Source organism: Mytilus trossulus, chromosome 9 (genome assembly GCF_036588685.1).
Source record: "Mytilus trossulus isolate FHL-02 chromosome 9, PNRI_Mtr1.1.1.hap1, whole genome shotgun sequence".
Lineage (NCBI taxonomy): Eukaryota > Metazoa > Mollusca > Bivalvia > Mytilida > Mytilidae > Mytilus > Mytilus trossulus.
In genome coordinates, this window is record NC_086381.1 from 32,032,298 (window position 1) to 32,057,830 (window position 25,533).

Below are 25,533 nucleotides of genomic sequence, written 5' to 3' on the forward strand. Positions count from 1 at the left end.
AATTCCAAACCAATAACAGGTTGTAATGATAATGTTTTACTGTATAGTAATCAACAAAACGAGCAAAAAAATAGTACTAACGATACGATGTCCCCACCCTTTTAAATCACACATCAGAGATGGATTGTACAGGACTAATTAAAATCTTAATTTCTAAAAATCACACTAAAATGTTCACATCAGCATTTTAATTGCTAAACTTTTCCGTTTTATAGCATAATATATCGTTTTTAAAACAGGCAAACATTAGCACTGTATAAATAATATATAACTTAATTCCAAGTATTCAAAACATGCAATATAACTTATGAACCAGGTCCGATTTGTAATACATCAAATAATTTTCGTTGTTTATTTTCTGTCAGATTTTCTTGTATTTAAATCATTAATTGTAAGGATGTTTTATCTTTCTAGCAGACGACCATTACACCATCAGCACGCGCTTAGTCGCGAGAACAACTCATTACTGCTTCAATCATTTAAACGCTGTTCTTAATTTGGACGACTGGTATCATTTGAAGTCATGGCGCTTCTAACGCAAGCCTCTTCTTGAAACGTCTGTTACAAATATGGCAAGCCCTACCGAGATATTAGGTTTCTATCTTACTGCTTAGATTTTTTGCATATTTGCAATTGCTCCTATTCTTTAGGCTTATGGCCGACAGTCGTTGAAAACCTCTCACTGACTTCGTTTTGTTTTACCGGGTTCCTTTCAGTACATGGAATAATTGGACATTTAAATTTTGGTGAGTAAACTTTGAAAAGCATTGTTTTGACTTAAAATTATCGATCGAAAGATCAAATGACCGTTAATGAAACGGTTGCTACGGCTTTTAATTGAAACAGGAAATGCTTTAATCGTCTGCTACTGGGAGATAAGCGGACATGATACATGTGCACTTTCCCTAAGTATTGAAAGAAGAGTGATCTTATTTTGATTTTTATCAAATATTTTTTAAACTCAAACATGATTAATTTGTTACATCATTCTAATTCGCAGTCAGGTGTGAAATGACGAAATAAAGTTGAAAGAAATGACACTGAATTGCAGCATGTCGTTTATGATAATGAAATATATTTTCTCTTTTTGTAATTATATGAAACATTTCACAAATACCATCTCCTATTGGGATTTAAGCAGAAATTTTAGTTGCTGATACTTTATGAAAATAATACTTCGACCAAATTCTCCTAACATGTCACCTGTGCACTTCCGGTTCTTGGTTGCCATAAATGGTAACTCAATATGCAAGAAGATATGTAGAGAATCAAAACACATATATACATAATCCTGTTTGCCTATGAATTTCGAACTCCCTCCCCCAAAAAGTGATATTGTCATCTGTCACATGTTATATTCTGGTGTATTTATACACGAGGTTGGGTTTACTTCCTCTGAAGTGACTGGGTCTGATTTTAAACATTATTGAAGAATAATTTCGAGCTCCAATTTCTTATAAATAAAAAACAACATTTCATGACATGAAAACTCTTTCATTGGACGTAGTTTCAATAGCGAAAAGCATTTCGAGTCAGCATTAGTAACCACACTCCATTTGAAGAATCAAAACTTGTCACGCTTCTCTTCCAGAAAAGTTTTCGCACCAAATTAAAGAAAGAGTCCAGATCATGCCTCTTATTAATAAATCAATTAAAAAAAAATGCTCTCTTTTAATAGTTTTAATATTTGTTATAAACCGCCTTATTTGTTTTCTTGTTTTACATGTTTTAGTTGTGTATAAATTGACAAGACATCTGGAAAGGAGAATCTAATAAATATGTAGTGTTTATAATAACAATTTAGCAATACTTTATGTATTTTCAAACATCTTTTTTAGTATCTTACACACATCAAAACCTCTCAGATATATGCAAGTGTAGTTCTCCACAGAGGCGAATTTAGAAGTTATTTCAGTGGGCCCGCCCCACTTGTTTTCTGGGGGAATTCTGGTTGATTATATAGAGAATTAATGAAGCATGAGTGGAGTGGGCCCCCACTTATGAAAATTTCTAGATCCGCCACTGCTACAAATTTATTTTCGCTATAATGATGTTAGTATTGCTGTTTCAAAAGCAAGACTATTTTCGATTAATAGTCAATCAAGTTTCCCTTTGGTCTTTTCGATTACTAGATATTATTTGTTTTAATCGACCAATCTTATTTATTTTTCCGAGGTTTTTTCATCCGACTGTTTACAGAAATTTCCTAAACATCTGCAATACCCAGTTAATATGTTTCACGTATACATACAAATTTGTTTCTAATCAATAGGTGGGCGTTAAGTATACATTGAAATCCAACATTTGTTTTAAGCTAAATAGACGCATCGATCATTAACTCTGTTTTTAATTTACTTTTTATATGATATCCGCCTAGTACATATGATAAATGCTTGATCTTGTTATAAAAGTAATGAAAGAAACAGGCTTTTTAAAAGTATATCTCACAGACTGATATTTTCTAATAAAAATGCAATTCAATTTACCCATAAAAAATTGAAGTCAGGTGAACTTTAGAATTTCGAAAAGTACGTCAATAGATGCTTTGCATTCTACCTTCAATAGAATAAAGAATAAACATGATGGAAGCTTACATAGAAAATATGCACTTATCTCTTAAGATGAATCATATACATGCCTATGAAGTTTTGTATATGACCAACTTGATGAATCTATGGTTAAAGGTAAATAACACATATATTTTCTTTACTGCACCCTGCCCCCCCCCCCCCCCCCCCCCCCCCCCCATTTTTGCACCATTATTGATATATTGTAGTAATGGTGAACATCGGCGGTGGACACTAGAAAATAATCAATTTTGTGTTAAGTACTTAGTTAAGCTTTGAGTCTGTCAAGGTTGATGTGTTATGGGTGTCTATACAAAAATGTAGAGCAAGAGTGAATAAATTACAACCCCAACCAACTTTCACCTATTCCCTTCTGAAAACACCAGGCTTTTTTATTTGTTTAAATTGCCGTCAAGCAGACGTAAATAAACTTACAAAATTTTGGGTATGTTGATTTGAAAACAAAATCATTCAAGTTCAGAAGATATGCAGTGGAGAATTTGATTCAAATTTTCTTATTTTATCCACTATCTTTTTGTAAATTATCTAAATATGCCATATATAATTTTTGCCATATATCTTATTTATATATCTTGTATATCGAAACGCTGGTTAGTTTGAATATCTCCACTCTTTTAAACAGTTTTGAGTCCCAGTCAAACGAGAGAATTGGAACAGTATGTCAAGATTATAGCACACCAACAAACCTATATTTATCTGGTTTCAGTTTATTTTATCACAATTGTATATTCAGTTTTTAAAACACTAATGAAGTATAATGAAAAACTATCAAAGATATCAAAAGCAGAACGATATATTGTTACAGTTGGTATGCATGCACTAGGCCGATTGCACTATTACTCAATGCCACACTTTCCCACATTCCAACACAGCCTCCTTTATTGACCTCAGATATTCGAGTTAGTTTGCAATAAGACCATAGAGGATATTGGACGGTCGGTCATACTTACAGAACGTGAATTTTTAGACAAAATGAATTGTTCTCAAAGAGAGAGAAGATACCAGAGGAACTCTGTATTAATAGTTTTGGGAAAATACTCAGACATGTTAAACAGAAACACGACGGAAAGACAAAAACAACTCCTCATAACACTTCACAAAAAACTTAAGCGTGATTGAGTAACACAAATCCTAGAAAACCTGTTGGTTATCTAGGTACCCCGGAAGGGTGGGCAGCTACGCAAATGCGTGATTTTAAATTATTCATAAATATTTTCAATTAAGTAAGTTTGCTTAGTCCTCTATCTCTTCTAAATAAACAACCGTTGAAACATGGCTGTATTTGAAAACTACAATCACATTCATGAAGAAAGTTCTTAACAGTTTGCTTTCGAATTTGACAATACATTAAGCAACACTCATATATGCGTCATAAGATCATACGAATTCGAAAATCATCCTATATTATAGGTTTACAGAGAGCGCTTTTTGAGACTTGCGGCAATTTTTCAAAAAGGATATATTTAAATATTCGAAAAATCTATCAATCTTATAGCAGCACCTGTCTCCGGATTTAGAAAAGGCAAAAATAAATGTCATCATGTGTGCTTCTGTAAAACTAATAATAAAAACATAGTTGGCTTCGGTAGTTTTCAGCATGATATATTTGGTACGTGAGACATTGACGTAGTGTTTGGTTTTTGTGATGATCCTCCTGCATGTTCAGGATGTAAATGATTAATCTATTCAGAATTAGTGATCAGTATTACATCGTTAATCATTACTCTACATAATTAGGAAGTTACATAAGTGGCAATTTGCGAATATCTCTTCAGCTTGAAATCATTTCTTTGAATTGCGATATATAAGACTGTTCTGTTCTGTATCTCCACTACCCAATAATGTTCTCGGCACTTATACTTTTCTTTATGTAAGTAGATGTAGATTTTGTAAAAGATATATCGTCCTCAATGCCAGTTCATTTCAGTAATGTTGCCAAATAATTATTCATACTGGTATGACATCAACATCTATTTTATTAATCATTAGCATAGAATATTTTTTGTCTGCTCAGCTTTCAAGTTTTGAACAAATGACAAGAATCAAGATCTCATTTTCTAAACAAAAGTGGTATTAGTCTTATATAAGCATGAGCAAATTTGATACAAGTGTAACATTTCATATTGTAAGACATGACTAGCCAAGTTAGCAATTTTCGAATGCTACCCTCTTGTACTGACTAAAATAAACTTTGGAAAACAAAATTATTATTCGAGAGAGAGAGAGCAATTACAGAACATTCTTGAAGTGAAATTCCTTCAATGTACACATTCGAGAGGGTGACAAAACAACTCGTCAACCTTCGAAAAGTGACAAGATTACCACCAAGATTGACAATGTCTTTTTCAAGGTAATAATCTGTCCTACCATTCTCTCGGTTATATGTTTTCAGTGGCGGATCCAAAAGAGGGGTCCGGAAGTTGGAACCCTCCTTTTTTGACGATCAATGTATTTGAATGGGGACATGTAGTTGAAACACCCCCTTGTCCTAGGTTAGGAAACCCCCTTTTAAAATGGCATATGTGTTATTTATTTACTGAACGCGATTATTTTATCTTTTTATATCCATTTAATATATCTATGAACATATCAACAACTGCACTACAGTTATACTACCTAAGTAAAACATGCATGTGATATATAACTACGTAGAAGCAGAAACAAAAGTACCAGTCTGGGAATAAAATACTGAAACTTCAGTTATACATAAAGCAGGAGAATATTGGTATATTGCTTGCTTTCATCCAGTTGCTTTTGGTCACATGAACATGTTCCATATTGATAAGTTGTCTGTGTTTGTAATTGAAAATTTAATTCATTGGCTTGCTGTTTAAGTATCTTTACATATGTTTTAAGCAAAGACTGATTTTAAAGAGAAAAGGATACGCTGCATTGACCATGATTTTCAGTTATATGTGTCCAATTCGCTGAAAGACCTCTTCTTTATAAATTATTGAAAACTATCATTTTCCATTGACAATAATGTCTTAGTGTAAACAAGTAACACCAAATCGAGCTTACATCTTCATATGTGTAGATAATACAAACAACAGTTAAGATTCAAAAGGGACATACAAACGTGCAAGACTACGTTTAGTGAGTTCGAGGAAAGTTGGACCTAATTGTTAAACTGGAATCATTAAGAAAATTTATCAACATTTCAAAAAGGTGATTCAAACATTAGTGATCAAGTTATGAATACTTATTGATTCACTGATTTCAAATTGAAATCAAAACAACTAGAAACGGCTTATAACCATTTGTTCGAAAAAAGGCGAAAACGAATAAACATTTTAGGGTCCCAAACACGTAACCCAAAACAGCTATAGGAAAGTTCGAAACTCTTGAAATAAAAATAGTTCATACTTGTATCATTATGCCTATCAATTCCTCTATTACATGTGTTAGGATGTTGAAATGTTGGCAATGGGGATTAATTAACCAATAATTTAGGGTCAAAACAAAATACTATCCTGACCAGTAGAGACTTTTTACACGATGAAGGAAGTTGCATCATTGATCAGATATGGCACGCGCTAATAAACTTTATCAATAGATACATAATTAATTGGATAATTATGATTTGCCATGTGCTTTCTATTATCACCCGTACAATTACCATATCACTCTCAGCATCAGCAGCGCACCTTTGCACATCTTTCTGGTACAGTAGGATAACGGAAGTTAACAGTCTGATAGGTAATATTTTTGTATTACTTTCATTTATTTTCATTTGTTTCCAACATGAATTTGTGTAGTTAAAAAAATATTGCAATGGTTAATTGGAACTTAATTGTTGCATTTGATAATTCGATCGGTATTAATTTTCGTATAAATATCCGGCGTCATTGACTTTGACTTAATAAAGCTAAGTTTCTATTTGCAGCATTGACCCTTATTTCCGTTTTGTCTTAATGTAATAGAAATAAAAATGCAAAAAACACGAATCTTACATTTAAACGTATATAAACAGAACTTTAAAATTAAAATTAGCATGCCTAATCGTAATAAAATTAAATGGAATGCTGTTTATAATTGTTTTGCAAATAAAGATAATATAATATTGTTTAATCGTGCACTTTTGTTTACATAATATCTACACAAGAAATACTTTCTCTTTGACTTACTATTTCTGTTATAATTTCATTATTCTGCTATATTTAAAACAAACATCCTACCAAAGGCAAACAGATGCGGATTTAGTCGCCCCCTTTTTTGTCGGAAAGAATGGTTGATTATATAACGGATCACTGAGGCATGACCGGAGCACACACCCCTCCCCTTAATCAGTAGGACCCTACTTTTGAAAAATTCTAGACCTTGCGAATGTCCTATTGTCATTTTGTTGAAATATTCTCTTTTTTGCTAATTCTATAATAATATTTTTGTTGACATATTATCTATTTCAGAAATCTCAGAATTACTTTTTCTTTGATATATTACAGTTGTTATATCTTGATTCTGTAAAGCAAATATTTAACAATAGACGTATATCCCACTATTGTCATTTAATTGACACATTCTCACGTTTTTAATAATTCTACAAAGATACTGGGTATATAAAAGAGTCGAATAAAGGGGGTGGGGTGGGAAGAAAAAAGTTGGTTACTTTGATAAAATATCACTTAAGCATGACGGGAGTTATTTTTCTCTTTTTCTATCAGTGACCCCCCCCTCCATTTATCCCTCTTTGGAAATCATTTATATCCGCCACCGAAAGGATATACTTAAGATTGGTATGCAATGCATAATAGTGATAATAGTCATGCTAATAATTATTAGGGACGACATCAAAAGTTCAATGAAGGAAAAAAAAAAACTTAATTCACTCAGTTTTTCACCCCCCCCCCCCCCCCCCCCCACCCACCCCCCTCTTAACTTAATTTGATTTAGGAAAAAGATTTTTTTTTTTTTTTATCTTACATTGATGTTTTGATGTCATCCCTTAATATAAACAAACACCTTTCAACGTTTGATTCACTCAACGTTCGTTTGTTGTCTGCTTGTGTAAATACTAATTTTAGACAAATAAGTTGATACAGGTCATGTACAAAGAATTTACTCTGATCTTAACTGAGAACCTTCAACCCAAGTATTTCACGATGAAAATGTTAATTATATAAACAATAAGTATGAATGCATTAGTATCATTAAAATGTTGCGTTTCCATAGCAATTTATGATAGTATGGTTTTCCTCTTTCTCTAATTGTTGATTATACTGTTCAGGTATGTTCACAGCAAACTATCAGCACAATGTTTATTTTTGCAATATACACCTTCATGCAGCTCATGTGATCGCTAATGGACACTTGTTCGCTCGTTGATTTTGTTTTAGTAAGTACCCCCCCCCCTTTTAAATCTCAAATATGCATAGGTCAATAAATAAGATAATATGGGTAACGTTAATCCTTTATGATATAATTCCTTTATTCATATGAGACAAACTTCATACATGCAGTAGCCTAGCTTCTTAATTAGGAAGAATGAAAAAAGCTAGCATTATCCTAGCTTTAACTTCAAATTCCGCTATATAGATTATGTCCTAGACCTTTCACTAAATAGTTCAATGTTTGCTAATTTATTTGAACGAATCTATCCCATCAAATGTGAAATAAATTCACAGTTTAGTCTGTCTCAAATCTTGACTGTGTGAGCCAAGGCTCCGTGTTGAATGCCGTACTTTAACCTATAATGGTTTACTTTTTAAATTGTTACTTGGATGGAGAGTTGTCTCATTGGCACTCACACCACATCTTCCTATATCTATTTACATCAAGAAATTGACAATGAGCATTGGTTTAGAACAAAACTTAACCACAAAAGACGTGAAACTCTCGGCTTTCCAATTAATTGTGTACTTTCCATTTCTATGTATTAGCTTTGCAACAGCGCCTGTATACGGTTTGTATTTATATATTTTCGAATGTGGCATCCCCGAATTATACTTGTTGCCGAGTTATTACTTATATGAGCAACACAAATGATGCCACATGTGGAATTGGATATTCTTAATCTAACAGGGCACCTGAGATCACCCCAGTCTTTGTCAGAGTCGCTCAGTCTGTCGTTGTCAGAGTCATGAAGTCTTTTTGTTTTTTTTTATTTGCCATGTCAGCTTGCCATCGACGTATGATTCAAATAACCCTTTAGTATATTTTGCCTATCTTTTATGAAAGTGTAATGGTCGTATTCCTCAAAGTAGTAAAACATCCATTCTGAACCGTTCGACAGTAAAACAAGATCTTATATTAAATACATAATCCCATGCATATGGTCTGATTTGGAAATATACTTGTATAACACATTGCTAATATTCAGGAATCAGATTAAGAACAGATGTGTTTATATTTCCAACTCTACCCAAGTCACTGACAATTACAGTTATGTACAACTTTATCCTTTCAATTCATCTATCAGATATAATACTAACTCATGAAAATTGTTAAGTTTATATATACAGCAAATACTTAAGGCACATAATGCTAAGAAAACCGTTTTTCTACACAAAAAAATAACAGAAAACTTTCATATATAAGTACACAGGGAACTACATATTTAGCATCATTTTTTAAAACCGAATGGCTTTACTTTGTTTACAACATGAGTTTTAACACAAATTGAAAAGATGAAAAGAACTTTGCAATATCTTTACTTTATACAAAATGGTGGAAAATATAGATCAAATAATCTCTGTTGAAGTTTTCCTGAAATATACTATTTGCTGCTGGTAATTTTAAGCTTAGATTATGATAAAACAACAATAGTGTATTTCATTAATCAACTTAAAAACACATTGATTTTTTTTCAGGTAGTCCAAGATGGGGGTAGGTGACGACATCGCACCTCGTTTTACTCAAAAGCCAGTCTTAAAACAAGAAGATAATGGAAAGCTGCTCGTATTCCAGTGTACTCTGGAGGCTGCTCCGAAGCCCGACATTAAATGGTTTCAGGGAACAACTCCTTTGTCCCAGTCGGACAGGATTAAAATGCGTGTTGAACCCGCTGGCGGGAACAATTATAATGTTATGATGGATATAAAGGGAGTTACACAAGCCGATGCAGGAACTTATAAAGTTGTTGCTAAGAACACGCTCGGAGAAGTCTCTGCTTCTATCAATTTGAACTTCAGTGGTATGTTTATATGCTCATAGTATTAGAAGAGGCAATGCAGTCATTTAAAAAGGAGGAGGGTTCCCAACACAGGACAAAGAGGGGGGTTTCAGCTATATGTCCCTATTCAAATGCATTGATCGTCCAAAAAAGGGGGGTTCCGCCACTGCAAAATCAAAAGCCGTAAGTAGAGGATAATCATGTACCCAAATAATCCAGTTGCTACAATGCTACTGTTGTTGTAAAGTCATCAGATCAATTAATACAAACTGTCAATATAACAATAAAAAGATGTGGTATGATTGAGGATCAGAATTATTATGCAAACTACGGTTTGTTCAAATATATAAATAAGAACACATGGTATATGATTGCCATGAGTCAAATCTCCACACTAAAAAAAAAAAATGACACAGAAATTAACAACTATATGTCCCTGTGTGGCATTTAACAATGAGTAAAACCCACAAAACAGTGTGTTAGTCCCTCAAATAATATGGTTCTTACGTAACTGTCAATACATAGAGATGTATTCACAAATTTGCACTTGAAAGGGCAGTCTGTGACCGACTTTTTATTTGTTCTGAACAAGACAGTCTGCGACCGACTTTTTATAGGTTCTGAACAGGACCGTCTGCAACCAACTTTTAAACGGTGCAATTGAGATTTTTAAGTATAGAAGATCATAGAACTTTACTACAGGACAATATTTCATAAAAGAATTAATAACATTTCTCTTCTCTGCTTTTCGGGTTGTAATGGCATCTTAAATCATGCATCTTATTTTAATATCGCATTCTTGACGGGTTACTGGCGATAACTGTATAGACAGGGCTTTAGAACTGTAGATTCTAAATGAAAAACTGCTGTGGCGACAAAAATCAGGAAGATAATCTTCTTCTACTTCTGCAATTATCGTTACCTTGACGTCACATTTTACCTGGCGTACAATTCTGACAGCTATCTGTCGTGTTTAGGGAAAATAATGATTATAGGATAATGATACATGATGTTTTGTACATCTACCAGTATGTAACCATGGCAATGCATATCACTTCAAAAGATGATGCTGAAATTGCAGTTTTGGTGCAGAAAAGAGTAAAAATGTGTAGAATAACTACATTTCGATAGCAGTTTGTTTCCTGTGATTGACAGAGAAATGAATTAGAAACAACAATTAATCTACTTAATCATATGAAATTGATTTCAATCATAAAAAACGAAATCAGCAGTTCATGATGCATTATTGTATATATTATAATATATTATTTTTCAAGGGAGATTCTTTATATCATTTCACTCTAAGTATAACGTTCAAATTCTGAGGTATAAGTCTCATTTACCCTGTATGTTGTTCCAACCATTTGGATGTTCACAAGTCTTTTAAAGAATCCGAAAATTCACAGTTTTCATTTGAGATTCAAAAAAGTTTTATTTCACAACATGCCATGAACTAAATAATGAATATTAAAAATTGTGGCTTAATTGGTTGTAGATCTTTATAATTTCCTCATAAATTTTGAGTAATTGTTTGAAAAAAATGCTCAATTTAAGTCCATGCTAATTATAGCTATTCCGCGTGTTTTTCATGATCGAAAATGTGCACCAGTTCAGACACATCAGATTCAGTTATAATATTGTATCAAACTTGCCTTTAACAGTAATGTATAGTACGGTTTAACACTTTTCATCTTTATATTGGTACCTGCAAAATTGTCTTTTTAAAAGCATATGCTCGTATTTAAAACCAATTATACAAGGTTTCGTAAGCTTTTTGATTCTGATCAATTAGTGAAACAATCGCATGGGAATTTCAGCATCTATTGTACACTATCTTTTTTTCTTTTTTTCACACTTGATAAATGTATTGCACGAAACTGTTTAAGTGTTAACAATGACCTTACTGCTATAGCTTTAACTGTAAGGTACCCTATCTTAATTCGTATTTGAATTATTTTTCAGCACCCGGACAGAAACAGTAAGTACATTTACAATTATAATTGATAAATCAAGTTTAAAAAATATTTTATGCTGGGACTAAGTCCAAGATTTTTGTCATGCTATCCTCTAAGCCGCCCTTAATTGGAAAAATAAATATTCTCCTGGTCTCTTTCTTTATTCTTTACTAACCACCCACCGTGAAGATGAATGTGTTAAGCATTCATTTTTCGTTTATAAGCTGGACAACAACCCAAAGATACCAAAACAATCAAAAATCTATGACAAGGAAAAATCAGTCATGGCAAAAACAAACGAAACCAATTATTCCAGTGGCAAACTGTCTTTCTATACTAACTTGCAAGTTCGCCAATAATGTTAGGAGAACATGATATCCCCCTTTTTTTTAAATTCTGAATGATGGCCTTGAAACGGGGTATCAATTCATATTCATGACGACCTTCCCGATACTCCTAATTTAAGGAGACCGTATTTGTAAGGTTTTTTTAAAAGTGCACAAAATATTGTTATACAATAAAAAAATACTGGGATTCGGAAACAAGAAAAACTTATATATTATCGTATTTCTTCATCTGAGACTACTATAATAGTTTCAATCTACTAAAGTAGATCATAGAGTAGACAAGTTGTTTCAGTGGTGCTTCTACTATTATAGTAGTCTCAGATCTAGTTCTGTCCTAGTTTCAGCCTGTAGTTTCCGGATATTGGCAAACCGACTTCAATCTGTATATTAGTTTCAATTGTGATTACCTCCCTTGTAAAGTGGTCTGCAAGGATTTTTATTTTCTTGTAAACATGGACTTTGAATACAAACTAAGACATTTGTCTATCTAACAGTTACGCCAATTTATCTAAACAAGTAAATAATATCTTAAGAATTATCCTAAGAAATACAATTGATGAAACAAATTAAAAACACCCAATAAAATTTGTATTTCCCGCCCCATGTCTGGATTTATACCATTTTCCTAGGGAGTAGGGTGAGTTATTGCATTGAAACTCAAATTACAATGTTAAAGATGACTGTCTTCAGTCGGGAGTTAAACCAGTCTTCTCCATAACTGTCATATCCATAATCCAAAGTTGACAATGATTTAACTGTTTAATTAATAGTGGGTCTCATTGGGGTCTATTAAAGTGAGTCCAAATACAATAATTATGACATCTGGCAAGGTTTTTAGTATTTTTCTCCGACGCCCTTCCTATGTCCAATGATAATGACATCTGGCAAGTCTATTTTATTTCTTTTCTGGGACCCCAGCCTTGCCAGATGTCATGATTATACACCTTATCGCTATTTAGTCCAAGCCGGGAAAACCAGTCATTTATACAACTTCCTTTTGGGGTCAGGCTGCCGAAAAATAGAGGTCATCAGTAGTGAGCTGAGGGAGGAAAAAACTTAAGAAAGGGATCATCAAGAAACTTTGATAGAGTATGATCCTCTTTTTTTTTAAATTAAAATTGAATTAAAAAATATTTTGTTTGAAGTACATGTATTTATGGTAGTTTAAACAGGTCTCATTAAAAAGTATCATGCATGGTGAATTGTTTAAACAGGGCCCCAGATAGCTTCAACTGGATGAAAAAGTTGTGTAATTTTTAGAACTTATAAATCCGGAATGGAAGAAATAGCGATTAGGTGTATTAGGACTAGGGTAAGCATGACACAAGATTGGCTGATTTGTTTTCTTGTGCTTCAGTTGAATAATTAATCTTGAAATCCAGAAATTATGTGCACTATTGCACTATTATGGCAACAACCAGAAGCTGGATTATGGGGTTCTCACTAAGTAATAAGCCTTAGTGTCATTTGTATTAATCCTTGGTACTTTCTTGCATGACAACACATAATTGACGAAGTTGTGACTCAGTGGGAAAATATGAATATAGATAGATAGATGTTATATCATTATCCAAATTACATGAAACAACCAAGATTGAAAAGAAACCTAGCGCCCTACATCTGATAATTGCAATACATGAAGTTGATAATTTAATTTTTAAACATATTATTTATAACAATTTATTACACTTCTTCAAATAGAATATTGCCATGGTCTTATATTTTGTGGGTGGAACAAACATGTCCATTATACATTAAGACTATCAGGCATTTTTTGTTTTTACGTTTAATGTACATTTTTCTTATTTTATTAGCCTACAAATTGCAAAATGTGTTAGTTTAAGTTATTAATGAAATGTATACATAAGTTAAGTATTAGACGTCTTAAAGACAAAAACATAGAGAATCATTTGTATTATTCCTGGTCTTTTATTAAGTGTTAAAAAGTACTGATCCATGTGTACATGGTGTATTAACAGCGATTAACAATGTGTAACAACATACATTCTTTCCAGTTTGACAGAATACTAAATTTTCCAATCTTAGATCAAGTGGGATATTGCATGCTGTAAACATACCTTTTTTAAAGCCAATATACCACAAAAATAGGGCATTAGCTGATATTAAATTAATGATGTACAAATGTAATGCTAAAACACACAATCCTTAATTATAGGATACAACTCCAGACAAATGATCACTTCAAACTGTTTGTTTTTCTGGCCACACACGAAAATGCAGGTGTAAACTGTTGCTGTTTCTAATTCATCTAAACATACATGACATATTGCTAAAATTATAGTATAAGAACTTTTTTGTGCTTTTGGTCAATGTGAATTCTACAACAAAGTTTCTTCACACCTGGTTTTATTAACATATAAATCTGAAACTTTTGGAAATCTTCCTAGAAGATATGTATATTCTGTAAATACTATGGCAAGGCTGTTTATACTTGTTGAATCTGAAAAAAATACGGGAAAACTTACTTTAGTGGTGTAACAGGTGTTGATTAATTTCAAATGTTTTTATGCCCCACCTACGATAGTAGGGGGGCATTATGTTTTCTGGTCTGTGCGTCCGTACGTCTGTTCGTCCGTCCATCCCTCCGTCTGTCCCACTTCAGGTTAAAGTTTTTGGTCAAGGTAGTTTTTGATGAAGTTGAAGTCCAATCGACTTCAAACTTGGTACACATGTTACCTATGATATGATCTTTCTAATTTTAATGCCAAATTAGAGTTTTTACCCCAATGTCACGGTCCACTGAACATGGAAAATGATAGTGTGAGTGGGGCATTCGTGTACTGGGGACACATTCTTGTTTTTTGTTTCAATTTGTAATTGGGTTGCCTTTTCAATTTTATTCTATTTCTTAAGATATTCATAAATATATATTTTTGAATTTCACTGTATTTGACATTACTGCAAGCTCCTTGTTGACCACAATGTGATTACTAGTTTTTCATTTTCCATTCTGTATGTTGTTGAGTGGATGTCTCGATGTTTTACCATATTTTTTCATAATCATTTCACAAAATGTTTATTTCAAGCTGAACTTGATTTTAGAATGCAAAAGATAGTTCATTTTTTTCACTAACCAGTTCTGATAAACTATAGATATGGTAGATAAAGTAAATAACATGTACATTGAAATATTGTCAAAAACATTTTGAAACATAGGATAAATAATAATCTTGAGAAATTTAAAAATATAAATATTTTAGATAATGAAATTTTAGTTTAAGAGGTTTTCCAAAATGTCAGACTATTCTTTGAAGATGAGAGCATAGTTAACACCTTTTGTTTCATCTGAGACTTCAACATCATGTTTATTGATCATCAAACACTCGATCAATTTCCAGAAATACATAGCAAAAATTGCAAGAATTTAAACTATGTGCAAGTTCTTGACAGAAATAAAACTTTTATTTGTATGTAAGCCACCTGTTGCTTTGGTTGGTAGTATTCAGCATTTCAAACTGACTTTGATTTTCATCAATGTAGTTAGTAAATCAATGTCAGTGTATAGATAATAGAGATTTCAACACCTTTGATAAAACATTGTACATCAAATACCTGATATTCAACAGAGGATATTTTTTTAGAATGTTATCTTATAAGAAGATCCACAATTTGTAGCCACCCAGCTGACAACTACAAATTGATGCTTTACAGGAGCCAGGCTTCTTTTTTGAGGTTTAAGAGCTTTGAATCATGGTGCATAGCACTTGTTAAGAATGCATTGTGTACAATGTTTAAAAATGTAATGTGAAATGATTGCCAATGAGATGTGTATGCACCAAAAATCAAAGGATAAGAATGTAAACAACAAAGGCCATCATTGTACAGCCTTCAACAACGAGCAAACCCCAAACAGTATAGCAAGCTTAAAAAGCAATAACTAATGCAAACTTATAACATTAAACGAAAATATAAAAATGGCAGACAGCAACCATTGATCAATTAATGACAGCCACTGGACTACAGACTCCAAACAAGGTTTTAACATGTCAATACTTCAAAGGTTATCACCTTGCTATGCATGTTACGACATTGTCATCAAAAGATTAATTGCACCATGACCAGTAAGGGATCAGATCGCTTTAACTTATAGTTTAAGTTTTTCAAATGTTCTGATGTTCCAAAAGTACATTTTATTCTGAAAAAAAATTAAAATAAAGTTGTCTGTATATGTTTATTTAATATTACAGACAAGATGGCATTGCCCCCAATTTTACACAGAAACCATCAACAAGACAAGCTGACAATGGAAAAAAACTATTGTTTGAATGTCAGCTGACAGCAGACCCAGTACCACAGATCTCGTGGTTCAGGGATGATCAACAAATCAAAGATGGAGGTAAGAAAGGCTTATCTTAGTCAGGTTGTTGTCTCTTTGACAGATTCCCCATATCCATTTATTAAGCCAAAATAATCTTAAAAAATTGCAAATCTACTGAGTATACCTGTTATCTTTATTCTACAGAACTGATACATTAAACACATCATAAATACATACTAGAACACATATGAAAAATCATGGGCATTTAGAGAGTGATTGAAAGTCTTTCAACTGTAGTAGAATAAAATTTTGTAAAAGATATCATGACTATCATGTCATAGGTGTAATTACTTGTTATTTCAAAACAGTACTAAATGGAAGTTTTGTCTATAATGGAAATAATATCCGGACACCTTTATTTTGGTTTTCTCCCAAAATAACCCAATCTGAATAATCACAAGCAAGGATGAAAAATTGTGACTATGCATGTTACTTATAGGACACAGAGGCATGATGATTAATTTATTGATTGAATAATAAAATTGAGAAAGGAAATGGTGAATGTGTCAAAATCGACAACAACCCAACCATAGAGCAGACAACAGCCGAAGGCCACCAATGGGTCTTCAATGTAGTGAGAATTCCACACACGTAGGTGTCCTTCAGCTATAGTAATATATATGAATTATCTATAGTTATAGATATGAAATAGTATAGATATGAATTTTTGCCAAAGCCCTTCAAAAAAGTCCATATAGGACAATCAGTTGTGAAATGACCAAATGTTGGAAAGTCAAAAGTCAAAACAATAGGTAAGCAGGGGCATGCATACAAATTGGCTACATGTATTTAGAATTAAGTTATGTCTATATCACTTGTATTTATATTTTGTTTATAGGTAGAATTAAGATACAGACAGACCCCAAAGGAAACAACAACTACTTCATAGTATTAGAAATCAATGGTGTAAATGCACAGGATGCTGGAAATTATAGAGTTACTGCTAAAAATGCTCTAGGAGAAAGTAATGCAACAATTAGACTTAATTTTGATAGTAAGTAAAACTAAATTGCATTGTGTTCTTTTAGTGAAGTGATAGACTTAATCCACTTAAAAAAAGATAACTTAAATACATTTTTGTATCATTGCACAAATGGAAGTTTTTAACGACCTTGACTGGCTATACAGCCCTTGCACGGTCGGGTTTGTATCATTGAATGGCATCAGCCGTCTTTTATACTGGGCTGTTTTTCTTGTTTTGAGATTAGTCTTCAGAGTGTTTCCTCTGTTGAAACCAGTCAAAGACTGTTTGTTAAAATCGTAAAATTATATTTTGCAGCATGTTCTTGGAAAAACTAGTATTTCCTTTTGGTCTTAGCATATATATTGAAGACAGTTCACCCAAATTCACTTTTGTAATGTCAGTCAGGATACTTTCTTCCTGTAATAGATTTAAGAATTTTGACAGCATCAGAGCAAAAGATTTTCAGTTTTCAAATAAATGAAGCCAAGAAAGAATTTCTGAATCTCTGCCAATAAATGTTATTGTCCATGAAATTGCTAAAAAATATTTTTGGTGTTGAAAATTTGAGAAAACAATGTAGAACTTGGTCATCAGCAATGACCTATTAGTAAATAGTTGCTTGGCTGAGACAATGACCTATAACTAAATAGTTCCTTGGCTCAGACAATAGATGCTTTCCACCTCAAACTATTATAGAGATTTATGTTATGTCAGTACATTTTGACATGTTGTTTTATCTAATTTTACATCATTGCTACAAGATTTTTGTAGTATCAACAAGATTTTTAACCTCATCTTCTCTGCAGACTTCTGTAAACAGCATAACACCATGTTTATTTTAGGTTATACAGTATCTATACATAAGATTTTATGTAAGCTGTAAACTTATACAACCTAGGGTTACTAGGGATGTAAACACAAACTTAATGATGAATACATGGTACTTAGCTGATAAAAATCAGGGAATATAGGTGGTCATGTAATAGTCTGTCATGTCAGTCTTGCTAAAAGTACATGTTGACATTTGTACAATTAGTCAAACAATCAGTTCTTTATATTGTTCTCAAAATAAGTCTGTGTACTCTTTAGGTTTTTGACATTGTAGTAAAGATAGGTCTTTGTACTAAATTGTAGTCTTTCGTGTTCTTGGCATTATGTAGTAAAGATAGGTCTTTGTACTAAATTGTAGTCTTTCGGGTTCTTGGCATTATGTTGTAAAAATAGGTTTTTGTAGTCTTTCGGTTCTTGACATTGTTGTAATTTATAGTTTTTTGTAGCTCTTTGAAGAATGGATATAATTAGGTTATTGAACAATGAATGTAACTTTGGAAGTGTTTTACTGAAAAAAGAAATTGTGGACAAGAGTTAAATCCAAATTTTAACTTATTTAAGCAGCCATTGCCCTATTTTTAGATGATTGAATACAGTCTTTATCAGAAATATTGTCTGCTGCACAGTTTTTTCAACAAATAAGGCAAAGTTTGAATAAAAATTACCTCTTACTTGAACATATCTAGAGATAAAGTACTATACGTGTGCAGTTCCAGAAGATAGACATGATCAGAAAAGAACTAGCAATATTGAAATACTATTCAATAAATAATTGTAGTATTCAGACATAAATACATACACTTATATCATAAAAAGTTTTAATTCAATCAATATGAAAGTTAGTTCTTATCTTCCCATCAGTGTCTGATAACTGGGTCAACTGCATACACATGTACCGTAGTTATTAAATCTGGAAATCTACAGCTGTGTTGGCAAGATTTTAATAAAATTAGGCATCAATAACATGAACTAATAATGGACATGACCAATTTATGAGAATCTAATTTCAAAATTAAGTAGCTTTACATCATCTTTTTTCTCATAGGCAGATCCAGGGGGTCCCTGGGGCAGGTTGTTTATTTTCTCCAGGCAAAACTTTTACCTTCATATTAAAAACTGTTTGTCATAAAACTCAGGTTAAACGCCAAAAATCAATAAACTTCCAATTATGTCTTACAATGTAGGTGCGTAGCCTATAATATTGGCAACTAAATACAGTTTACATCTTTTAAAAAGGTGCATCAGCACTTTTTTTTTTAAATCACTATGTTTTGATATCGTTATAATAAGTTATATCTTATGCCAATTTAAGAAAGCTGTAAACCATAAACTTACTCTACAATTGTAATTGTAACAATAACATTTTGTCATGTTTCTTAACTACTTAAATCATTGAAGAATTTTATCTTTAGGGCAGATGCTCTTAAAACAATCTTTGAAATATTGCCAAATTTTTCTGTTTGAAAGTTTAAGACAGGGATGTATGTTATTAAAGACAGGCCGATTTGTTTTTCAGTTGTTCTATCAAGAAGAAAGTCGTCTTGTTTACCTGGTATTGAAATACAAGTTTAATCAGAATGCATTTATTTGTATTTGTTTTAACTCTTCTTAACCTTGAATGAACTTGTATTTCAATCAGTTCTTTCATGCCAAGAATAATATTTAGTTTATAGATGAGAATCTCTCGCCAACTCTCCACTTTCTAATGTAGGACATGTACCATTATCTCAGCAGTATAAGATCTCTGTATTTGTTGTCTTCAAAGTCTAATTATTATATACAGCATTTAGCAAATTCTGCAATCTTTCATTTCTTTCTCATTATTAATGCCATAATTTGAATATACATCAATGTGCATGTATTAAAATTTTTGTTGAATTTATTTGATGATTTCACGATATAAATGAATTTCACAATGTCAATAAATTTCTTGTTCAAAAACAAATTATTCTTGAGGGAAATCATGTGAAGTACTAGAGGTATATGTAGTTAAGGTGTTGCCAACAAGCCTCACTCAAAAACAAATTTCTAAACAAAAATTCAAGAATGAACTCGAGTCTGATTTCATTCAATTCCCAAATCATTGATTTTAATAGCCTTTTGAAAGACGTTGGAATTTAAAATTTTGAATCAATGGGTGGATCTCTTCGATCATGAATCTTTTCAAATTTTGTAGCAGGATAAAAAGTTCGTTAATTTTAATAGGGAGACTTAACTGAGATTTATCAGGAATTTTAACATTCACCCTGTGTCTCTTACTGGATGTTGTCTTAAGTATTTATGTTGAATATATTATTTCTTTATTTTTCTTTATTTTTGTTTCTCTGTGAAGTAGCCATACAAATCATAAATTTATGTTATTTTGCTTATTGATAAATTTTGGGGACAACCTTTACCCATCAAATTCTTGAAATTGGGTATCCCTCAAATAATGTTGATTCCAAGATGCTTCAATCCACAGTATTTGAAAAAAAAACCAGACACTACCCATATTTAATCTAATGATAGAATGCAACAGTTTACCTTAGTGGCTAAAATTCAAAATTTTCGTCATGTAATTGGTACATAGTTTAACCATATATATTTGTTGTCTTAAGGTGATGACAAAGGAAAGCCACAAGGTACCAGACCATCCTTCACAACCAAACCAGCTATTAAACAAGTTGGAGGCAAAATTATATTTGACTGTAAAGTTACTGCCGATCCAAAACCAACTATCACATGGATGAAGGGGACAACAGCCCTTAAAGACGGAGGACGTTATAAAATGATTCAAACAGGAGATAAAAACAATTATGATGTCTCCATGGAAATAGACAAACCTGGAAAAGATGATGGCGGAGAATACAAATGTCTTGCCAAAAATAGCTTAGGAGATTCCACAGCTACCATTACTCTTAATTTTGAAGGTATGCCCAAGTTTCTAAAACCAATAGTAGATGGGATATTGTAATGTTATCATCAAGAAATGTCAACAATTACAAACAAAATAATTGCCAGTAGTTCAAAAGGAATGGATGTAACTTAGCAATTATAGATGAATGTATGGCCTTCAACAATGAGAAAAACACTGGCTGTATAGTCAGCTATAGAAGGTTCCCACCTGAAAGTTTTTCAAAAAATCAAACAAAAATATAAATACCTATTTATACCAATCTTTTTCTACCGAAATCAAATAGGACAGATATGAACCAACAACAACCACTTAACTGCAGGTTTCTGACTTGGGACAGGCACATTAAGAATGTGTCATGTTAAACATTGTGCTCAACCATTCCCTAACCTGGCACAGTGGTGTAACAGCACAACAAACTAAAAATCAGTTACAATTGACTGAACTCAAAAAATCTTAAAACAACTTTCATAAAACAATAGACACAAAGCACTTTTTTCATTCATTTCATATATGCAAGATATCAATATCATCATGATCATTTACCATTTTTCTTTTGTCCTTATTACAGCTAAAGGTAAGCCTGGTAAATGCCAGTATATTAGGAAGTTATAATATCCTCACATTGTTTAAGTGATTCCATTAAAAAGAATTTAATGACACCCCATGGGTTGGGATTGTAGTCATCAAGTCTATGATATAGCTTTAGAAGTGTTAAAAACATACACTTGTGAGAAAGGGGAGGGAGCAGAAGAAAGAGCCTAAATTGTTAAGGAAGGAATTTCTTAGGAATTTTGATGCAGGGACAAATTGATTCTCAAGGGTTAATGAACTTTTAAGGAAGGAAAAATCCTTTAATCTGTATTTAATAAACTGTCTTTTTATCAGGTTACTGTACATGATATGACCTGATCATTAGACTTTGAAGATGGGATCTAAGTCATTACTTTGATATCTGATAGAAACACTTAAACTTTTATGTAAATAAAACTGTGAGGATAACTAAGTAACCAATTTATGTTTTGGCCGGGAAATTTATAGGCTGTCAGTTCTAAGGTTAATTGGAGATTTGAATTTTATAGAAAAATCTTTCATTATTCAGAATTTTGTCTCCTATAACTTTAATATGTATGCTTGTTTAAGTTTTTCGGAATCTGCATATCAATTAAGACTATAAGTCTCTCCAATTTTCCAAGGACAATTCTTAACCAATTTTTTTTAATGTTTCATTTAAAGATGATTTGAAAAAAAAAATTAGCAGAAAAAACTGAGATATTACATGAAAATCTATGCTTTTCAGAAAATCAGCTTACACTGCTTTCTTCATTTCACTTTCAATATATTATATTATGCTTGGCCTTAATCCAATTTGTTGTAACAGTCCAGATGCAATCAAGTTAAACTGATTTCTAACAAATAATGTTTGTGTTATCATTAAACAAAATAGCTTATAAATCCTTCAATCTCAATGCTTTCTACTCCTACACAGTTTATTAAGTTAACTCCTCAGTTTTAAAAAAATTGACATATGCTTCTTAGTTCACTATTATTGAGTTCTTTTTTAACCCAATTATTTTTTTTTCTACACATGAAGAGAGATTTTTGTAACCACAAAAAAAAAGTTAGTAAGTCAAGTCATATCTTGACACTGGACTTACATAAAGTCCAGAAAATCGTTTCAACTGGTTACACAGATTTCTCCATGCAATAATTAAATGGTTTATTTTTATATTTATTTAACATTGACATGTTACTTTTTATTTTTGATTTACTATACCTCAATCTTTGATTTGAATCCAGATTCCATTTAATTTGTTTAAAAATTATTTCTCTATCTGATTTCTAGACATTCTTTTTATTCTTATATGATTTCATGACATTCTTTATTTTCATATATGATTTCAAGACATTTTTTTATTTCATAACATTCTATCTATTCATTTTGTACAGAATAACACAATTTGTTTTATTTCAGAAGACTTAAGTTTAGTCATTTTAAATTTTGTTTGTAGATTAAGCATGAAATATAGAAAATGGATATTTAAAAAAAAGAGTTTTAAACATTCCTTAATATTTTTTATTTGTTTTTATTTACAGGAGCCAAGAAGGCGTAAGTATATCTATCTTTGTATATATTTTTTTTATAAAACACCATTCAAAATTGATTTTTATACAATCTTATTATTGAAGTAGATTTATTCTTAATATGCTTCAAATACATTGAATTTTTTTAAGATTTGTGCCTTTTTCTTTGTGTTAGGTGTGATTTGTTTCAAGACTTTCTTTGAGAGTAGCACTTAATAAATATTTTTAAAAGATTACAGCTGGATACAGATAACTAGCCTTCTTCTGCATACGTTTTTGCTGTGTACTTTATTTCTCATCACTGTAATATTAGAATGACTGGTGAATTCTTATGTTTGACTGTCTTTTTACAGACCAGAAGGAAAAGCTCCTCAATTCTTAGCTAAACCAGTCATTAAACAAGAGAAAACTAACCTGATTATGACATGTAACCTAGAAGCTAAACCACAGCCAAACATCAAATGGTTCCAGGGAACAACGGAACTGAAAATGGGAGGTCGTTATGACATCAAACTAACACCCTCACCTGGAAAAGCTGATAGCTACACTGCAACACTTAACATTAAGGTATGATAACTTTACCAAAACAGCATGTCTAACTTCTTCCTAATTAATATTCATCATATTTTATATTTACCTGTTGCTGAATATGTAAAATTGAGACATGATGTCAAACTGGAACTATCCAAAAATCCATATGCTTTATTTGAAATATTTGAAACCTTGTAAAGTTCCTGTCAGATGCTGAATATATTCGTATCTCTCCAAAAGAACATTGAAGAACAATGTATGTTAAAAAAAAAAGTTGGGAACTGTATTTCTAATGCAAGCTTTACATTTGAAAAGTGCTTATTACTTGGATACACAAACAACCTAACCTTGAATATGACATTGAGAGGTGAACATTAAGGTTACTTTGTTTTTTTGTTTTTCAAATATTCCTTGATCTACCTGTGGATGCATTTAGGATAATAGTTCATATCGATGGTTTATATCAATACGCTGTAGTGTGTACTAGTGACAACCGCATTACTCTAAACCGACCTGATTTTGGCTATTTTTATAAGTATTTCAATTTTTTACCTCCAAGAAAGGCATTAAAATTGTCACAGTTTCATAAAAGGGCATCATTTTTGTGATCGAACACAAATAAGTTTATAATAGCTATACTGTGAGTTCAAGGTTTAAAAATGTTACCTTCAAGTGTATTCTTTCTTTTTATAATGTTTTAAGGTGTTGGCAAAATATATATTTATGAAATCTATAATACAAATGTAAAGTTTTAAGTAGTATAATGGTAAAAAACACTTTATATTTATTGGAAATGGTAATTTTAGAAACTAAAAAAATATGTGAAATCATTAAAATTGCAAAGATTGATTTATGACATCAATATTATAATATTCAAATGAAATTGATGAGCTAGTTCAAACATGCTATCTGTTTACTTTGTATGTAAGTCAAAGAGAAGTCGGCCATACATCAAAATAAACATGTACCATGTCTTTCTGGGATGAGTTTATTAATTTCATGCATGCTGCAGAGTTCTTTGAACATACATTTAAGCGTTTAACAAATCTGCATTCAAAACAACATTAAACAGTATGGTTGTCAATCAAATTCTGTTATTGTTTATACCTACTGGCCGTATTTCCAATATTTTATTACAGAAATATTTGATCCTGCAAAACATGTTCGTCTACTGCTGGGTATTGCAGTAAATCATGAGGATAGACATAAATTTAAGTAATGTCAGCTTAAAATAAAGTCATATAAAAACAATTTTGAAATATGTAACTTTAATGTTGAAATTTAATGTTGTTGAGAATAAAAAAGCAATCTGATTCCCTTGCCAAGATAAAATGCTAGAGTTTGTTTACCAGATTCAGATTCAATTTTTCAGTTTCATGAATTTGTTGGGTTCATTTTGTGCCTTTTTAGAAATTTTCACTTCTTGTTTGACAGAACAAAAATCAATTGTAATATATCTATATTTCCTGACAGAGTATTTGCTAACTTACAGAATATAATATTTTAAGTTTCCTTACTCATGTCCCTAGAATGCTTACCCTTTGAAAGTTAAACATTATTTAAGCTAAATATGTGTTATATATAAATCTTTCTTTGGTGCATACTAAGGGCTGACATGTGCATTGTTTGTGCATGTGTCAAAACACCTGTGAGCAGGTGCTTGAAAATGTGCAGATCTGGCATTCATACAAGTATCTATAGGGTGCATTCTTAAAAATTTCAACTAAATCATTTTTATGTGTGGTTAATTACTTTATTCGACAAGCACCAGTATACTTAGATTTATTTATTTAAGACAAAAAGTGTAAATTTTAGCTCATCAGACATCTCTTATTGTAATCAAAATTACTTGTTTGTACAGAACACAAATAACATTTAAGTTTTTGTCT

The 25,533-nt window shown here is 31.8% G+C and overlaps 1 protein-coding gene across 19 annotated transcripts in view; it reads left to right on the forward strand.

Moving 5' to 3' along the window:
• The first annotated feature begins 597 nt into the window (after window positions 1-597).
• LOC134685569 (twitchin-like) overlaps window positions 598-25,533 on the forward strand; it is a 131,446-nt gene continuing 106,510 nt past the window's right edge. For 18 of the 19 annotated variants that reach the window (XM_063545375.1, XM_063545366.1, XM_063545363.1 and 15 more), the window contains exons 1-8: window positions 598-746; window positions 9,398-9,720; window positions 11,662-11,677; window positions 16,210-16,358; window positions 17,179-17,334; window positions 20,733-21,044; window positions 23,126-23,138; window positions 23,467-23,680. In XM_063545375.1, the coding sequence (XP_063401445.1) occupies window positions 9,408-9,720; window positions 11,662-11,677; window positions 16,210-16,358; window positions 17,179-17,334; window positions 20,733-21,044; window positions 23,126-23,138; window positions 23,467-23,680 (1,173 nt within the window). In that variant the 5' untranslated portion in view covers window positions 598-746; window positions 9,398-9,407. Of the gene's footprint in view, window positions 747-6,228; window positions 6,288-9,397; window positions 9,721-11,661; window positions 11,678-16,209; window positions 16,359-17,178; window positions 17,335-20,732; window positions 21,045-23,125; window positions 23,139-23,466; window positions 23,681-25,533 lie in introns of those variants that run through there. The other variant, XM_063545365.1, reaches the window with a different exon arrangement.